The 15,189-nt window shown below is 47.1% G+C and overlaps 2 protein-coding genes across 6 annotated transcripts in view; one reads left to right on the plus strand and one right to left on the minus strand.

The window, feature by feature from the left end:
• MYO1H (myosin IH) overlaps positions 1-4,435 on the plus strand; it is a 27,113-nt gene extending 22,678 nt beyond the window's left edge. The window contains exon 31 of the mRNA XM_037391215.1: positions 323-4,435. Within this exon, the coding sequence (XP_037247112.1) occupies positions 323-346 (24 nt within the window). The 3' untranslated portion in view covers positions 347-4,435. The remainder of the gene's footprint in view (positions 1-322) is intronic.
• KCTD10 (potassium channel tetramerization domain containing 10) lies at positions 1,543-15,178 on the minus strand. Of its 5 annotated transcripts, none has more exons than XM_037386220.1 (7): positions 15,086-15,178; positions 13,253-13,466; positions 8,587-8,756; positions 7,669-7,758; positions 6,924-6,976; positions 6,007-6,202; positions 1,543-5,415 (listed from the first exon to the last, which is right to left on the minus strand). In XM_037386220.1, exons 1-7 carry the CDS (start codon positions 15,086-15,088, stop codon positions 5,197-5,199), a joined length of 945 nt encoding a protein of 314 aa, XP_037242117.1. In that variant the 5' UTR covers positions 15,089-15,178; the 3' UTR covers positions 1,543-5,196. The 5 variants fall into 5 exon arrangements, with proteins under 5 accessions (XP_037242117.1, XP_037242960.1, XP_037243756.1 ...); XM_037387063.1 differs by having other exon boundaries at positions 7,669-7,755; positions 15,086-15,166; XM_037387859.1 differs by lacking the exon at positions 15,086-15,178 and adding an exon at positions 14,012-14,129.
• Positions 15,179-15,189: the final 11 nt, after the last annotated feature.

Consider the following 15,189-nt stretch of genomic DNA (forward strand, 5'->3'; position numbering starts at 1 on the left):
CTCCACCAGCTTGCAGCTGCAAGGCAGCAAATAGCCAGTGTAGCTGGAGGAACAAGGAAAGATGTGGGTCTTGCTGCTTCACTAGTTACCTTACCACGTTTGGTAGTTAGCTGACAGCTCCAAGAAGAATTACACGCCAAGATGTAACACCCTCAGGGCACTGGTTAGCTGTCCTTGCAGTCCCAAGATGGAGGGAGTGGTCTTCCAATGCCAATTTTTAAAACAGAAACACCACAACCTCTTTTCTCACAAACAGGACACCTCAAGGACGTAACACTTATTGTTTTAATGATTTAACGACTCCTTCCTTTTCTCATACCAGGTGTCAACCCAGGCAATGTTTTGATGAGAAACAGTTCCTGTTCCTGGTCAGTGTCTTGGCTAGGAACAGAAAGGAGCCTGCAGGATGAGACCAGTACTCATCTCCCCTGGAATCTGATGCCATAGGGCTGCTGTGATTTGAGAGTTTGCTTGCATCTTTTAGGCTCTTTTTTAATAGTTTAAAACTATTCAACTATAGCTAAATAAATTCCACTTTGTTGCTGTAACGTTCCAGTGAGCATAGATGCTTGTTACACAGTCACAGGGAAATGCTTATACCAGAAGTTGGTTCCACACTTAAAATGTCCATCTCTGGTTTAAATTAAAAGCTGAGAGCTCTGGCCAGTCAGGAAGGATTAAGATAGAAGCAAAAAGGCTTCTCTAGCTGTACTTTGAGTCACAACTCACCAGACCTGCATCAAGTGCTGATCAATGAAGCTAACTCTGGTCTAAACCCACCTTTTCCCTCGGGCAGACTGGCAAAGCCTTTAAAACCAGCAGCTCGTCCTTCAGCATGTGGAGATGGTTAAACGTAGCTGGTGCTGGTATTTTTGTCGGTGTATCAGCATATGAAGCTGCTCACCTGGAAATCTCAGTAAGCTGCTTTGTCTGCTCTGACATGGGCAGAGATCTTTTTGCTTTTTGAGTAACACTGTCCTGGTTATCCCTGTGCAGCAGCTACAATGCAGTGGAAGCAAAACCATAAAAGAGGACCAAACCGCCTCCTCTTAAAAAGAGGGATGTGCTGGCTTGGTGCAGTCTGGTTCAGAAGAAGCCGGTTTCCTGCTGCTGAACCTTCATCCCTGTCCACAGAGCTGAGGCTGCTCACTCAGGAGTGTGGTAGGCACTGCTGTTCCCCCTGCAGCTGGGAGGGCAGGGGGGGAAGGCCGGCATTCTCTGCTGCCTCCTGCCTGGACACTGTTCACAGCACTTACTCTGCTGCCTCATGTTGAGGCAAACGTTTGTAGCTCCTGCTGCAGCTTGCTTCGGGCTAGGCTGAATCCTAGACTTGATCCTTGACTTGCTGCCTTTAAATCCTGGGGTCTACAGAGGCCCCCGAGCCAGACCCCGGTGCCTCTGCCGTGAGCAGTGCCAGGAGGTAAAACTTAACACCCAGGGAGGTAAGGGATGATGCCTGGTACTTCTTCCTAAAAGTTCCTTCCAGCTCCATGGACCACGAGGACAGCATGCTTCGAAACAAGTAATAAAATGGCTCGCATGTAAATATGAAATATCTAATTTATTGTGTTACATTTTTTTTAAAAAAGTACATATTGCAAACACCAACCGTACACTGAAATCCAGCTTAAGCTTTTTTTTGTGCATGATTATAAAGTGGGAGGGAATGATTGTACAGAACACAGATGAATTTGCTGCTATTGTCCATGAAATGGAACGACTCCATTAAGACTGAAAGGTTCTACCTACCCTTTGCTCTAAGGTGGAGCCTGGGGTAGGATCCAAAGCCTGCCTTGTGTAAATACAAGAGTAGCTGCTTTGGTGCCACAACTGTACTCATCCAGGCAGAAGTAAACACCCTGACCTGTTAAAACACCTTTACGCCAGGGGTGGGTGGTCACTCTTGCCTCCCCCACACAGCCCTAACTGTATTACAAGCTGCAGATTTTTAGTCCAGCTTTTGTACATTATGCTGATGGACAAAACCACTTCCACGAGTAAGATTTTTAGTCAGCTCTGCTCTGCTGTACTGTCACTGTTAGTGTTTGTCGTGGGGTGCCAGAGAAGGGAACTGGACAGGTCTGCACTCCCCGTTAATGCAAGACAGTACCAGATAATCTAAAGAGCTGCTTGTGACCAGGACAGCTGCCCTGTAACCCCACCTTCACCTGGAAGCTGTAGAGGCAAAACCACTTACCATAAAAAGGCTCGAGAGCTGAGAGCATTTGTGCAATGGCATTAACAAAGTCTCTCCACAGACCAAGGACAAGTGGCCAGTAGGTAAAGGACATTTAATACAACAGCAGTACAACTTTACTACACAACTACAGCACGCAGAGGGTTAAGTCAGGAGTGTGTTAAGGCAGAGTCTGCCTATAAATGCAGTAACAAAACTGAAACTTACTCAAAACTCTCCTGGAGTGACTTACTAAATCAATAGCTATATAAACCGCTGTACGAAGATTAAAAATAATCATCCCCTGGTTTTTAAGAACTTAGTTTGCAAAACCTGAAAGAGGAAATCCTGAAGCCAGTTAAGAATCTATTTACAGAGAAGTTAATCACATAGATGCGATCTGTCAGGTGCTTAGCACTGGTGTCAACACGTGTCACCTCCCGGAGCTGAACCTGCTCCTGCACCTGCACCACAGGACGTGACTGGATTTTGAGCAGCCAGTGCTGGGTTGCTGGAGTCTCCCCTGCACTGTACGGGGAAAGCGGGGAGCTCAGCACAGCTGAGGACGGAGGTGGCCTGTCCCTCCTCTCTCACAGGACAGAGCCAGCTCTCTAGCGTTAACGAAGCGAGCAGGGTTTGCTGCAGGACTATTGACCTGTTCTACAGCAATCGGCTGGTGTTTCCTTTCACCTGACGCCTGGCAGCAGCACAGCAGGGCCGCTGAGAGATGGAAGCTCAAATGGCTTTGCTGTAGCACGGAGCCCAGACCCCTTTTCAAGGGCAGCAGGTCTGCTACAGATGCTCAGAAACCCATAAAACAGCCCAGTAACGTGCCAAAAGTGTCAAAGTACACTGTGCTGCAGCAGCAGAGCAATTCAGAGGGCTTTCTGTCCACACTCCCCAGCTTATCGCATCAGGAAGGTAAGAAGGGAGAGGCACTGGGACCTTCGCAACAATCTGCACTACGGGCTTCTCACAAACATGTTTAAGCACAGCTTAAAACAGAAGCCCACACCTGTCAGGGCATAGCCGAGGCTGCTGAACTACAGCATAACTGTTCACTGTTGAGCTCTTAGAAATCAGTAGCTGAAGAAGAATGAGTGGAGGAGACAGGTACAACAACCAAATCTGCCACAGACAGCAGCAGTCTGTAACTTAGAATAAGTCTTTGGTTACTAGAAAGATTACCTCAGCCTAACTTTGAAATCTTTTTAGCTTTACTTGATGATCTAAAATTGCAACACTGAACCAACAATGCTTTATTTTAGCCTTACAAACAAGCTAAATGTAGTTTGGGATGTAACTGCTATTTGAAATAGAAGCATCGGAGTCACAAAGCTGGTGATGCTGGCAACACCTTTGGTTTTTAAAATGTTAACATGCCATTAGCAGCCCTGAGCCAGGAGAAGGAATCCTTGCAGCAGGAAGTTGAGCAAAAGCAAAAAACCACCTCACTGAGGACCAGGAACACAGAGCAGCTGCTCTGTGTCAGATGTCCAGTCATTAAGGCCAGATATTCCGGATGAAAGGTCAAAAACCTGCTAGAATAGGCCAAAGTACTCTGTGGTGTCTGCCAAGGTGCCAGCCTGACTGCAAGTTTAAGACTTCCTACGTCGGGTTTCTCTCCCTCTCAGTATTTGTTACATTAACCATTACACCTGTGGCTCTGCTCATTATCCTTTAGCATCCAGTCCTATTGAATAACACACCATCTTCCACTATAATTGTTACTTGACTCCACAACAGGCAACAAGAGATGAGGAGGTAGATAAAATATTCATTTATAATAGAAAACTACTCTTACAAAACTAGACTACAGAGGTCTTCTCTACACAACATTTTAGCTCTGTCCTTTCACACACAGCTGCCATTTCTGAAAAGACTTGGAATACACTCAGGATAGAGTCAAGCAAGGAATAACTGCCTCTGGGCCACTGTCTACTCCTCTTCCCCATGGTACTCACACTGCCCTTGCTCAAAGCAAGACGATGCTCCTGTATCAGTTACAGAACTGAACTACGGCTGCTGGCCTCCTACCTAGGCTAGGCTGGCACAGAGTGTTTGAACCCGTTATGACTACTGCTTTACCTGTAGTAAAGAAAACACAGCTTACTGACCTGTGATCTGATGGAAATAAACTCCCCAGCTGAGATCCAGGGTCAGGCAGAAGTTCTGAGAGCTACCGGGTAGCAACACCACCCTAAGGAAAAGCAATCGCGTACAATTTACTCCTGATCCTCCTTTTGGAGGAATTTTAACGTCTTCCACCCTCGAACTGTATGGATAAAGCAGGGGTGGGTCTCCACAGTCCACTGCTGTAGAAGCTCCGCTGAACTCTTTGCAGAGCAGGTCCCAAAAGCTGCAGGGAGCCACAGCCAGCCAAGCCCACGCAGCTCCCCCAGCTCCCTCCCACCGCTTCAAGAGGGCTCCCTCTGCCTCCCAGCACTACAGGAATCCAGTCAGCATGTGTCATTTGTCCTTCCAGGAGTCACACCAAGGCAACCCTGAGCTACCAACTCTACCACCTACAGGCCTGGGAGAAAGGCAGCTCTGCATAGCGCTGGTGTGGTTAGATCAACGCATTTCTCCCACGCCTGAACGCCTAGGAGGAGTCAGGGTCAAGGAGTGCCCGGAGGGAAGGTATATGGCTGACTGACCTTTTTGTTTGTTTGTTTTTTGTTTTGTTTTTAAAGTGCAGGATAATTACTAAAGCCAAAGGAAGCCAGCCCTCTTCCTCCCTAGCCACAAAATACCAAAAACGAGAGTGCTAAAAATTCAGGGCATTTCTCCAGATGCTCAATAGGTCCTTACATTATCTATCATATGCCCAGTAACCTTATTTATTCTTGTCCTAGAACTACTGCATTTAAATACCCCAAATAATCTAGTTTGTTACAAAACGTAATTTACAGACTTTGCTGAACAGAAGTTAAACCGCCTGGTCCTCTGCTGCAGGTAATGGGTCAGACGAAGGGCAGCACCTTCCAAGCAGAGCTGTGACTCTGCGGCTGTCGCTCGGCTCACTGATGCAGATGGGCCCTGTCATCTGGACGTTTAATATGAATTCTCCGCACACGTTCGATGCGCTCTCGCTCCTCATCTTCATCTAAGTGATGGGAGCGGCCAGCTGCCCCTCCTGTGGCTTCCAAGAGTGCGTTGTCAGGTCCTCTCCCATCCTGGGACTCGTACAGCAGAATGTTCAGTGTCTCCTCGTAAATGCGGGCTTCTGGGAACTCCACCTGCCCACCCAAGAAAGAGAAGGTCACTCTTGCCTACTGCCAGTCACTGCAGGCACCAGGTTACCTCATTTTTAATTCTTGATACCTTTCCAATTTTTAAATTTTTTTAATTGCACTCTAGCCATAAAAATCCTTTATAGCACAATCGTTTCTGCTCTATTATTTGCTTTCCGCTTTTGAGACCCAGCAACCAGGGTGGCTTTTTTTTTCTGAGCTGGCCTGCCCACAGGGCAGGCTCAGATTTCTCCTGGAGAAGGAAAGGTGGCACAGGGAAGGCACCCCACTGCTCACCAAGATCTGTCTTTACACAGGGATGTAAACCAAACGCTGTTAAAGGCACAAGTTTGTCTAAAGATAAAGAATTGGACTGAACTTGCATTATGAAATACCACAATTGCCCTATGTTAAGTGCCACAGCCAAGCAGCCCCCGCCCTAACGAACCCACAGGATGAGCCCCACTTTGAATGGCATTGATTATTCCACAGAGATGCTAAACAATGAAAGAAGTGTTCAAAACGGAACAGATGTCAGGATGCCGGTCTGCCAGCAGCTGGGCCTGTTGCTGGAAGCATTCAGGGGTTTACTCCTACCTTTGTCTGTTTTTTCTCAGTAGCGTAAACAATGGAAGTGCAACAGACTTCGGCAATCTTCCGCCCCTGCCCGTAAAAAGACCAGCAGCAGATCTCATCTCCAATCACATCTTTTATAAAGAGCACTCTCCCATTAAACCTCAAGGAAAGCTTATCAAATAGCTCAATGTTCTTCAGCATGTTGTCGTCAGAGTTGCTGTGAGAGATGGAGGCAGCAGTCACATTAGGGTAATTAAGACAGCACACACAGCAGAAGGGGGGTTCAGGCACTGAGTATTTACAGACCCATACGTGCAGCTTCCTTTGACTTACTGTGTCTCTACCAAAGCAGTGTTTACGGTTGTTATCCAGGTCTGCAGTGGATAATTCATTTGACTAGTACAAGGAGGAAAACCTGCTGCTGAAGAAGCAGTAATACATCAACAGTATTGTGAATAATACTGTCCAAGGCCATTGCATTTGTGTACAAAATGCTATCACCCAAATAAAACCATTCCTAAGGTCAAGCTCAGCACCAGCTGGATGGAAATAGCATTATGTCATGAAACATATACATAGACATAAGGAAGGGAGGACAAGGTCCCAGACCACTTATTGAGAACACTGCACCAAGGAAGGCTTCCTATCTTCAACTGATGTGCCCTAGCCCATAGGGAATGAAAGCTAGCAGTTGGCCAGGAGCCTCTGCCAGCTGCACTTCAGTATTACAGGAACTCCTCTGGCACAGAAATAGCACATGCTTAGCCCTCCATTGATGACAGTAGGCTTTCTGACTAAAGTTTGAAATTAATTGGGAAAAAAACTGAGTACATGCCAACACCAATCTGTCACTGATTCTGAGCAAAGAAAAAGCAAATTCTTACCATGGATTTTAGGCTATGAAAAAGCTTCAAAGAACTCCAGCTGAAGTCACTTACCTAGTGTAGGAATATTTGTTGTTGCTTCTGTTATATAGCAGCTTCACTGCTGGCTGTAAAAAACAAACCGCGTATCAGTTACAGGAAGTATAGTAAGGGCTGGAATCTCAGCTCAGTCCAAGACACCACAGCAGAGAAACTGCAACATGACACGACACCACCAGGCCCAAGCCTAGCAGGATTTTGTTGTTTCTGTCTGTTGTTGCTACAAAACTGTGGTGCATGGGTTAGCAATGGGGCTGCAATCTCCTCTGACCCTGCCTGTGACTAGATCATCATCTATTCTCACCCACCCCCTGCCTTTTTGCCAGGACTAATCATTATTACCAGCATTCTCCCCTCTACCTGTCACAGCAAGCAAGCTTCCAGAAGCAGGACTCACTGATTAGCTAAAGAAAGCATCTGTCATTAATAATCAGAGTGAACAAAATACATGGAAGATCTAACAGCCCTGAGGATCTGCTCTATCAGCCTGCTGCTGCCTACACCCTCTATTTGAAAACCTTACATGGAGAAATACACGGCCAGGCCCAGCCTGAGCAACAACTGGCTTTTAATTCGGAAGAAATGTTTAGTCTGCTGTAGATTTACACTGCTTTGTAGCTCACCAGTTGCAGGGCATGTATTTCATGGTAAGCCCATCGCTGAAAGCTAAAGACCATTAATACTTGGTCAAGGTCCCATGCAAGCCCTGGGCAGCAGGCCAGCACCCGCCCAAGCCACGTCACAGCCCGGCCTCTGTTACCTTGTTAGAAGTGGCTATAAGTTTTTGCTCTTCTTTGGAAGATGTGATGACTGGTACCTTGCAGAACGGTTCATATGCATCTTTGTTCTGCTGAAACAAGAATCAAACAGCAGCTGAATGTAAGTAGACCTTAGGGCACACTCACAGCAACTGGGAAGATCCTGCGTAATCTATGCTGAAGAGTTCAGTGTGCACTGAGTGGCCATTACTGCTCCATGCTCTGAACCAGGCTGGCACTCCAGGTACCAGGCAGCATTCCTCTGGGACCACCTGAGATGTTCATTTCTGCTCTCTACCACTCTGCAAACACAGGGACTGAATGTTAGGTACCTATCTAAATGGCAGGATCTGGAATGTGGCTTCACTCCAGACAGGACACCAGTAACAGTGGCTTCAAACCTAAGATGAGCACCTCAGAGGAAAATGAAGAACAAAACTGGACTCCCAGCAACCTGTGGATACAAGAAGCTGCTCTGGTCTGGCAAAAGGACCTACCCCATTTTGGTTGATGTGGGAAGAACTAACTTCTGTCTCAGAGCTCACACTGATGACATACTATTTCACCACGTAAGACCCTGATGAAAGTGAAGAAAGTGCAGAGCAGCCAGGTTGCAGCTCCTTGCGCACTCCCAGGAGTCAGCAGAGGGAAACCAAGCAACTGTTTATCCCTCACTGTAACAAGGTAGCACTAAATGTTGAGAACGACTCAGCATGTTTTCCTGGCTGTGACCAGACTCCAGATCAATGACAGCAAGTATTTCAATTCCATCCCAGCCTCAAAAAGGCACCAAGTGGAGACCATCAGAAAATCTTGCTCTGCCCAGATGCTGCTTCCCACCCACAACAGTCGCGCCTCTTCTTGACCTGTCATTGCAGCCAGAGTAATTAACCTGACTGCTCCTTAGCACTGTGACCTACCTGCAAGGCTGCCTGGCACTCGTCCACCAGCCCCTGGACAAGGTAGTACTTTGCTTCAGCCAACAGCTCTTCTATCTCCCTGCGGCTCTCGGGGAGCGGCACAGCCCCATCACGCAGGTAGTTCAGTATTGTCCCAAAATGTTTTCCACAGCGGTCAATCAGGATCCAACCTAGGGACAGGGAAGACCAGAGTACAGAAGAAGCAGAGGCAAATGTGGAAAAGGCCTTGACACCACCCTGGGACTGTGGTACCAAGCAGGTTCCTGCTAAGAGAGACGAACTCCAGTTCCTTGCTTGAGCTGGTGAGCAGAGCAGCAGAAAGCACAGGGAATTTATCACCTCCTATGTTTCAAGCGCAGAGTATAAGGGAGTACGGCAGGAAGCTCACTTGTTTCTCACAGCTCCCCAGTTACTGACAAATGATTAACTGCAACAGAGGAATGACTACTTGTCATTCTCAAGCCAGCCAGCTCGGTTCTCCCTCTACTCTGTGTCCTGATAAGTTATTTTCTTGCCTTCTGTCTTAGGGCCCTGTTACATACACCTGTAGCTGTTTCTTACAGCCAGTTTACTAAAGCCAACCAGACTTGAACATCTCAAGGTTGCTGTACTTGAACACAATGTGGGGACCAATGTGATCCAGCAATTGTGCAAAAAGGTCACAGCAAGAGAAAGGCAGCACAGACTTGGCAGTGTCATGGCAAACACCGTTTCAGTCCGTATATTCCCAAAGTGCATTAATGTGGTAGAACAAAGTGGTTACTCGCATAATGTCTTAAACTGCTGAAAGGCATGAAGCAACAGCATGCGTAAGCAGAAAGTAATGTACAGCCCCCTGCCCTGGAGCTCACCAGCAACGACTATGTACTGACAACGGTGTGAAGAAAAGAAAACAGAGCTAAAACCAAAATGCTTTCCAGTTAGCTGGCGATGAAAGGATCCACGCTTCACCTCTTGCTGCCAGTCTGTTGCCTGAAATCAGGCTGGACCCTGAGAAATGCTAGCGATGCTGAGGTTTGAGTTTCCATAAATGAACAGATGGCCACTCTTACAGGCTGCAGCTCAGGAATGCAGCAAGGAAACGCTTGTGGGGAAGGAGTCATATTTTGGACAAATAAGGAAAGTAGGTTAAAGCAGACCCTGTATGTTCTGCATGAATGGAATTACTACTAAAGTCTGAACATTTGGTTTAATTTGGAAAGTGAACACAGCCCTTTCATGCTGTTCCGTGGAAAACTGAGACACTCTCCAGCAGTTCACTACAGGCTTTCTATCTCTCTCATTACCCTCCTGTCTACATGAAACACAACATGTGCTCGCAATTGTAATTTTACAGAGTGTAATAACAAACTAGAAAGCTGGAGGCAGGAGCACTAGAGACAGAGAAATCAAAGAACGAAAGACCTGACCCAAGCTAATGAATACAGCATACCTATCCACCCAGAGCGGAAAACAGCCCATTTGTCAATGCAGAGGTATGTAAAGCAAGATCTCCCATTTTCAAGAGAAGAGGGAGCACAAGACACTGTAATAACCAAGGACATCCATATTCCACAAATGCAGCCTTTGACAGAGTTTACTAGACTACACCAAGATGTAAGGCAGTAAAGGGCAGGCTGAGAGCAGAATTATGATCCCCAAACTTCTTTGTTATTATGGCTGCTGTGATTCCCTCTGTAGGCTGTAAAAATCTGCTGCAACTTTCTGTTTACAGATGGCGAAACCAAAGCAGAATTGCTCGTTTTCACATGGAAGGGAGGGATGAGAAAATATTTCAAGCAGCATTGCAAAATACAAGTGACTGCTAAAACAGCTTTCAAAAAACCTCCTGTTTTAACCAAGCAGCCAAGTGTACAGCCAAAGTGAGATGACTCACAGGAAAGCGACCCTGCTGCCACTCAGTCACGGCTGCGCAGAGCCTATGAAGTGAGTTCCAGCTATAGACTTTTCAAGCTATTTTTTAATTGCAGTGTTACAAAGATGTCCCGTGGTCCATTTACTGAGACAGGAATACCTAACCCAGGAACTGCATGTACACACATCTGACTTCTAGGAAACTAATCTTTTGTTTTACAAGAAATCTCAGGGACAGCACGCAAACACTCAAAACTAAAGCAGACTACATTTTCTGACCAAGCTTTGACAGATGAAACAGTAGCCTGACACTGAAGAGTGCCTGATGCTCAACAGTCTTACTAGCAGCTGAATGAAAAACATGCATCCCCATCAACTGGTTAACAGCAGTGGGGAGTGAGGGGGTGAAAAAAAAAATATCAGAAAAGACTGCAGAAAAGAAAATTGGAAACAGATGCACCTGGAAAACTCACATCCTTCTATCTCCTCATTAACATAAAAATAACACTTTCAAAACATGCTGATTTGCTACAGTTCATGAACAATCTCTAAGCTGAAAATAATCATCTGCCACCCACCACCAGAGAACTCCATCCAGTCTGTTCTCCTGCGGCCCAACTAGCAGCATGTCGTAATTGTTAAGCTTTGAGAAAGAGCTGGGGAGACCGGTGCTGGGGTCAGAAGAATGCATCTAAACAAAGAGGAGGACCCCATGTGACACATTCCACAGACTGTTTAAAAACTTTACTCCTTCCAATTTCTCTTCAAGTCTGGCGGCTTTTCCTAAGAAACACTTTGTTTTGTGCCAGATTTTGGGTGTGACCAGTTAGCAGTATTTTGAAGAATTTCAGATAAAAAGAGTTTCCTTTAACAGCTATAATGCTATTGTCCTAGTTTCCAGCATCACACCAGGCAAGGGGAGATAAAGCAAGAGCTACTGCAATGGGAGTGTCTCAGTTACAACATACAGGAAGTATCGAATTCCTATTAAAACACAAACCAGCTAAACGGAACAATCCCACACAGACACTGTGGGATTCACAGCAAAATAAACTAGTGATTTTATGTCTCAAGCATGATATTTTAGCAGATTAAACTCCAGTTAGCCTTGTATTTGCTGTAATATTGCCAGCTGCTCTCCAGCAAAACGTACCTGCGCTGACATGGATTCAGCCTTAGGAACGCGATATACCAGCCCTGCTGCGGTACCTGCCCAGGATGCCCAGAGGAAGCCCCGAGACCACACCAGGGTGGGCTTCCAAAATTAATCTGGAATTTCCAATTGTGAAACACACAGCAGCTTTAGGGCGAGACAGAAGGATACTTCTGGAGTCGCCTGAAGTTAAGGGGAGAGGTCAATGAACTGGTTCAAAACCTTTCCACTAGAACACCCCTCCAGTCTTCCCAGTAAGGGTGCCGATTCCCATTTGATGGTTTTGGGGTTTTTTGCAATTTTACCCACAGGCTGGCTTTTTTATGCAACCTGCAGAGATCCCTGCGAGGGAGCCCACAAACCAAAGTGCCAATGTTACTGCTTTCCAGCAGCTGAAACTTTAAAAAGGCATGGTATAACACCTGGAACAATGCAGCTCTTTCTTTTCCAGCTTAAATATAAGGACTTGTAGCTAAAAGAGGAATATTCAGATCATTAAGTTGTGTTTGTTACATTTTTTTCTTCCAGATCCACCTCCTCCTATCTCAAGAAAGCTTACCACAAAAGCCCTACTAAATTCATCACTTGTTCCACATGACCTCTAAACACGGAGTATTCTAAAGCACTCAAAACTAAGTCCAAGTCATCTAACCACATACAACATTTCCTATGCTTTCAGCAAGTTCAAAGGAAATTTTAAAATAATTAACCAGTCCCAAAAAAGGTGTTTTGTACCTCTAGGCTCAGCGATGCAATAGCTCTTGTTAAAGACAGGATACCCAAGTCCATAAAACAGTTATGGGCAAAACGTCAGTGCATATAGAAAACTGTGCTTCCAATTAAACTCAGTGACACTCCCACAAATGAGAGCGCCGATACAAAACTATGCTACCAGCTGTAGTTACCGCAAACACCTTTTAGCTATGTTATTAATTTAATCACAATGTTTTATAGAATGTCAGCAGAAGATAAAATCAACGTATCTGGTAGGGAAGTATTTGAGCTGCTCCTTTAGAAGACTGTAGTTTGACATAATGCACATTCCTTCTTTCCAGACACATTTTTAAATAATGTGGAGAGACCTATTTACTCATTCTCTCCTTTTATTGTAATACTATAGCAAACTTTCTGAAATTTTTGCAACTGGTTCTGTTTTAGTGAAGCTAACAATCAACATTCTTACAAGAAAAGAGTTTCATTTCAAAATATCAGCTTTTACCTCATAAACCCTTCCCCTATGTTCAGGGCAAATTTTATACTTAAAGTAAGAAAACAAGATGAGGGAACTGACTTCTGAGTTTCAAAGTAAATACGCAAGTCCTGACTCATAGTTTCTCAATCACTAGCCCGACCATTTTCCATATGCTCTAGAGCTTTAGTGTTACTATTTCAAAAGAAAAAGATCCCCCGTGCTATCTGGATGGGAAGCCTTAGGAGTCCTTACTGTCCTTTTTGTTGTTTACTCAACTGTTGAAGTCATATGTGCCTTCTGTTCCACATCTTTTCTCAGCTGTACAAGCTATGAGTTTTAACACTAATAAGATGTAGAAATATATACAGGTGCCACTCTCTGCTCTCTAACATTTTTCTCCAAGCCCTTCTGCCCTATTTCCACTGAAAAGGAAGCCAGTGCAAGGGACATGGGGAACAGCCCCTTACCTTCACTATCCGTGAGGACTTCCATTCGGCCGCTGAACATGGCCTTGAGCATGGTGTCCTGCTTGGTCAGGGTCTGCATGGTGGTGTAGTAGAGAGCACCGCCGATGTTCAGCTTGACATACTTGGAGCTCGGACTCGTCCCTTTGAAGGAGGTTGTGCGAGTTGCAGCCGCCGGCACTGCTGAGCTCACCACACTTTCTCCCGACATCTCTTCCTGAAAGCAAGGAATTACCAGTTAGACTTGCAGTTCCACTGCATGACACCCCACTTCGTGTTACCATTGGTTATTTTACACAGAAGTAGTCATAGATGTGCTGGGCATTACCAGCCTTGGCTCCTCTGTGCCTCTTTGTAAAGTTCTCAAATCTTTTAGATGTTTAAGTGTGTCTTCTTTCTGTCAGTGACATAAACTACCCAGACCAGCAAAGAACCCTGTGAATGCTGAGCAGTATTTTTACACTGCAAAACCCAATACTTTCCCACCAAAACTGCATTCATTTCTTTCACAACTTCTAAAGCTTAAGCTCTTACTTCATCAGTAATCTGGTATGCAATTGGGCAATTCCCAATACGCAGAGCTTGAGCAGATGATTCCTGCGTGTTAAAATGAAGACTATCCACAGATTTTCTTAAGGCTTTTTTTTTTTTCCTTAAAGCATATGAGGCTCTACAGAGAGCACACACAAACTTCCCACTCTCTTCCCTGCCCTCCCACATTTCTCAGCACACCAAACCCCAATGTCTAACATTCCCTACTACCTCTGCTCGCAGTCCCCAGACAAAGTGGACTCCAGTCGTACTCCTATTTGGTCAGCTAACTCCTAATTAGTCAGCTAACAAGGTCACACGCTGTAACAGGAACATATAAGCTTAGCACCGCAAATGCTCTGAGAGCAGCTAACAAATCCTTAATCAAGCTGCATCTCTGCAGTTAACTGTTTTGCCTCAAAACGTGACAGGACGGGATGATTATCGCTCTGCCATCCAGGCAGACCCAAGTCCTACAACTTCCAGACAACGCTGGCCGACTCCTGTACTGAATGATTTTTGCTCCACTTGTCATGAAAAGCAGAACTATCATATGGCAAATCTGAACAGAGCTGTAGTTACGTGTCCACATTGTGTTTCAGAAGGTGAGGCAGCGGATCAGGCAGAGATGGCCACAGAGGACCATGCCCTCTGCCACGGAGCCGGCCCTGGGCTCTCCGGAGGGCAAAGGCACCAGTCTCAGCCTCAGCTCCACACTCTGGATCCCTCCAGCAGCCAAACACCCCACCGCCAGGCCCGGAGCCCAGCCCGGGGTCCCAGAGCAGGGTCCTGCCCTGCAGTATGACCCGGCGCACCAGGCCGCACCCTGCCACCCCCAAGGCACCCCCCGGGGCTGCACCCCGAGCCCCCCTGACCTGCCCTCTCCACAACATGCCGGCCTCTGGCTAAGGACCAGACCATCCCCACATCAGAACCAGACCGTTGGCACCCCGACTTCTGGGAGCCTAATCCCTCCCAGGAGCCCTGTGCCTGCCCCCCGCTCCCTCAGCACCCCACCCTGGGGGCTGGACCACCCCCACACCCCGCAACCTCCGCCCCCTTCCCAGTACCTCGCCTCCGGGGACCGAACGCCCCCAAAGCCCGCCCCGGCCCCCCTCCCCGTGCACCCCGCGCCGAGGGCCGCATCCCCACCTCCTCCCTCACCTCACCCCGCACAAGGCCGGCGCCCCCTCCCGCGCCGCTCCCCGCGAAGGCCCCCACCCGAGGCCCCCGCTACCCACAGCCTCCCTCAGACCCCCCAGCCCCACGGGCCAGGCCCCCCCCAGCGCCCCGGCCCCCCCTCACCATGAACGGTGCCGCGCAGCCCCACGGACCAAGCGAGCGGGAGCGCCGGGGCGGGGGGAACTTCCGTCCCGCTGGCGTCACTTCCGCCCCCGCCCGGGTGCGCT

Source organism: Falco rusticolus, chromosome 1, assembly GCF_015220075.1.
Source record: "Falco rusticolus isolate bFalRus1 chromosome 1, bFalRus1.pri, whole genome shotgun sequence".
NCBI classification, from domain to species: domain Eukaryota; kingdom Metazoa; phylum Chordata; class Aves; order Falconiformes; family Falconidae; genus Falco; species Falco rusticolus.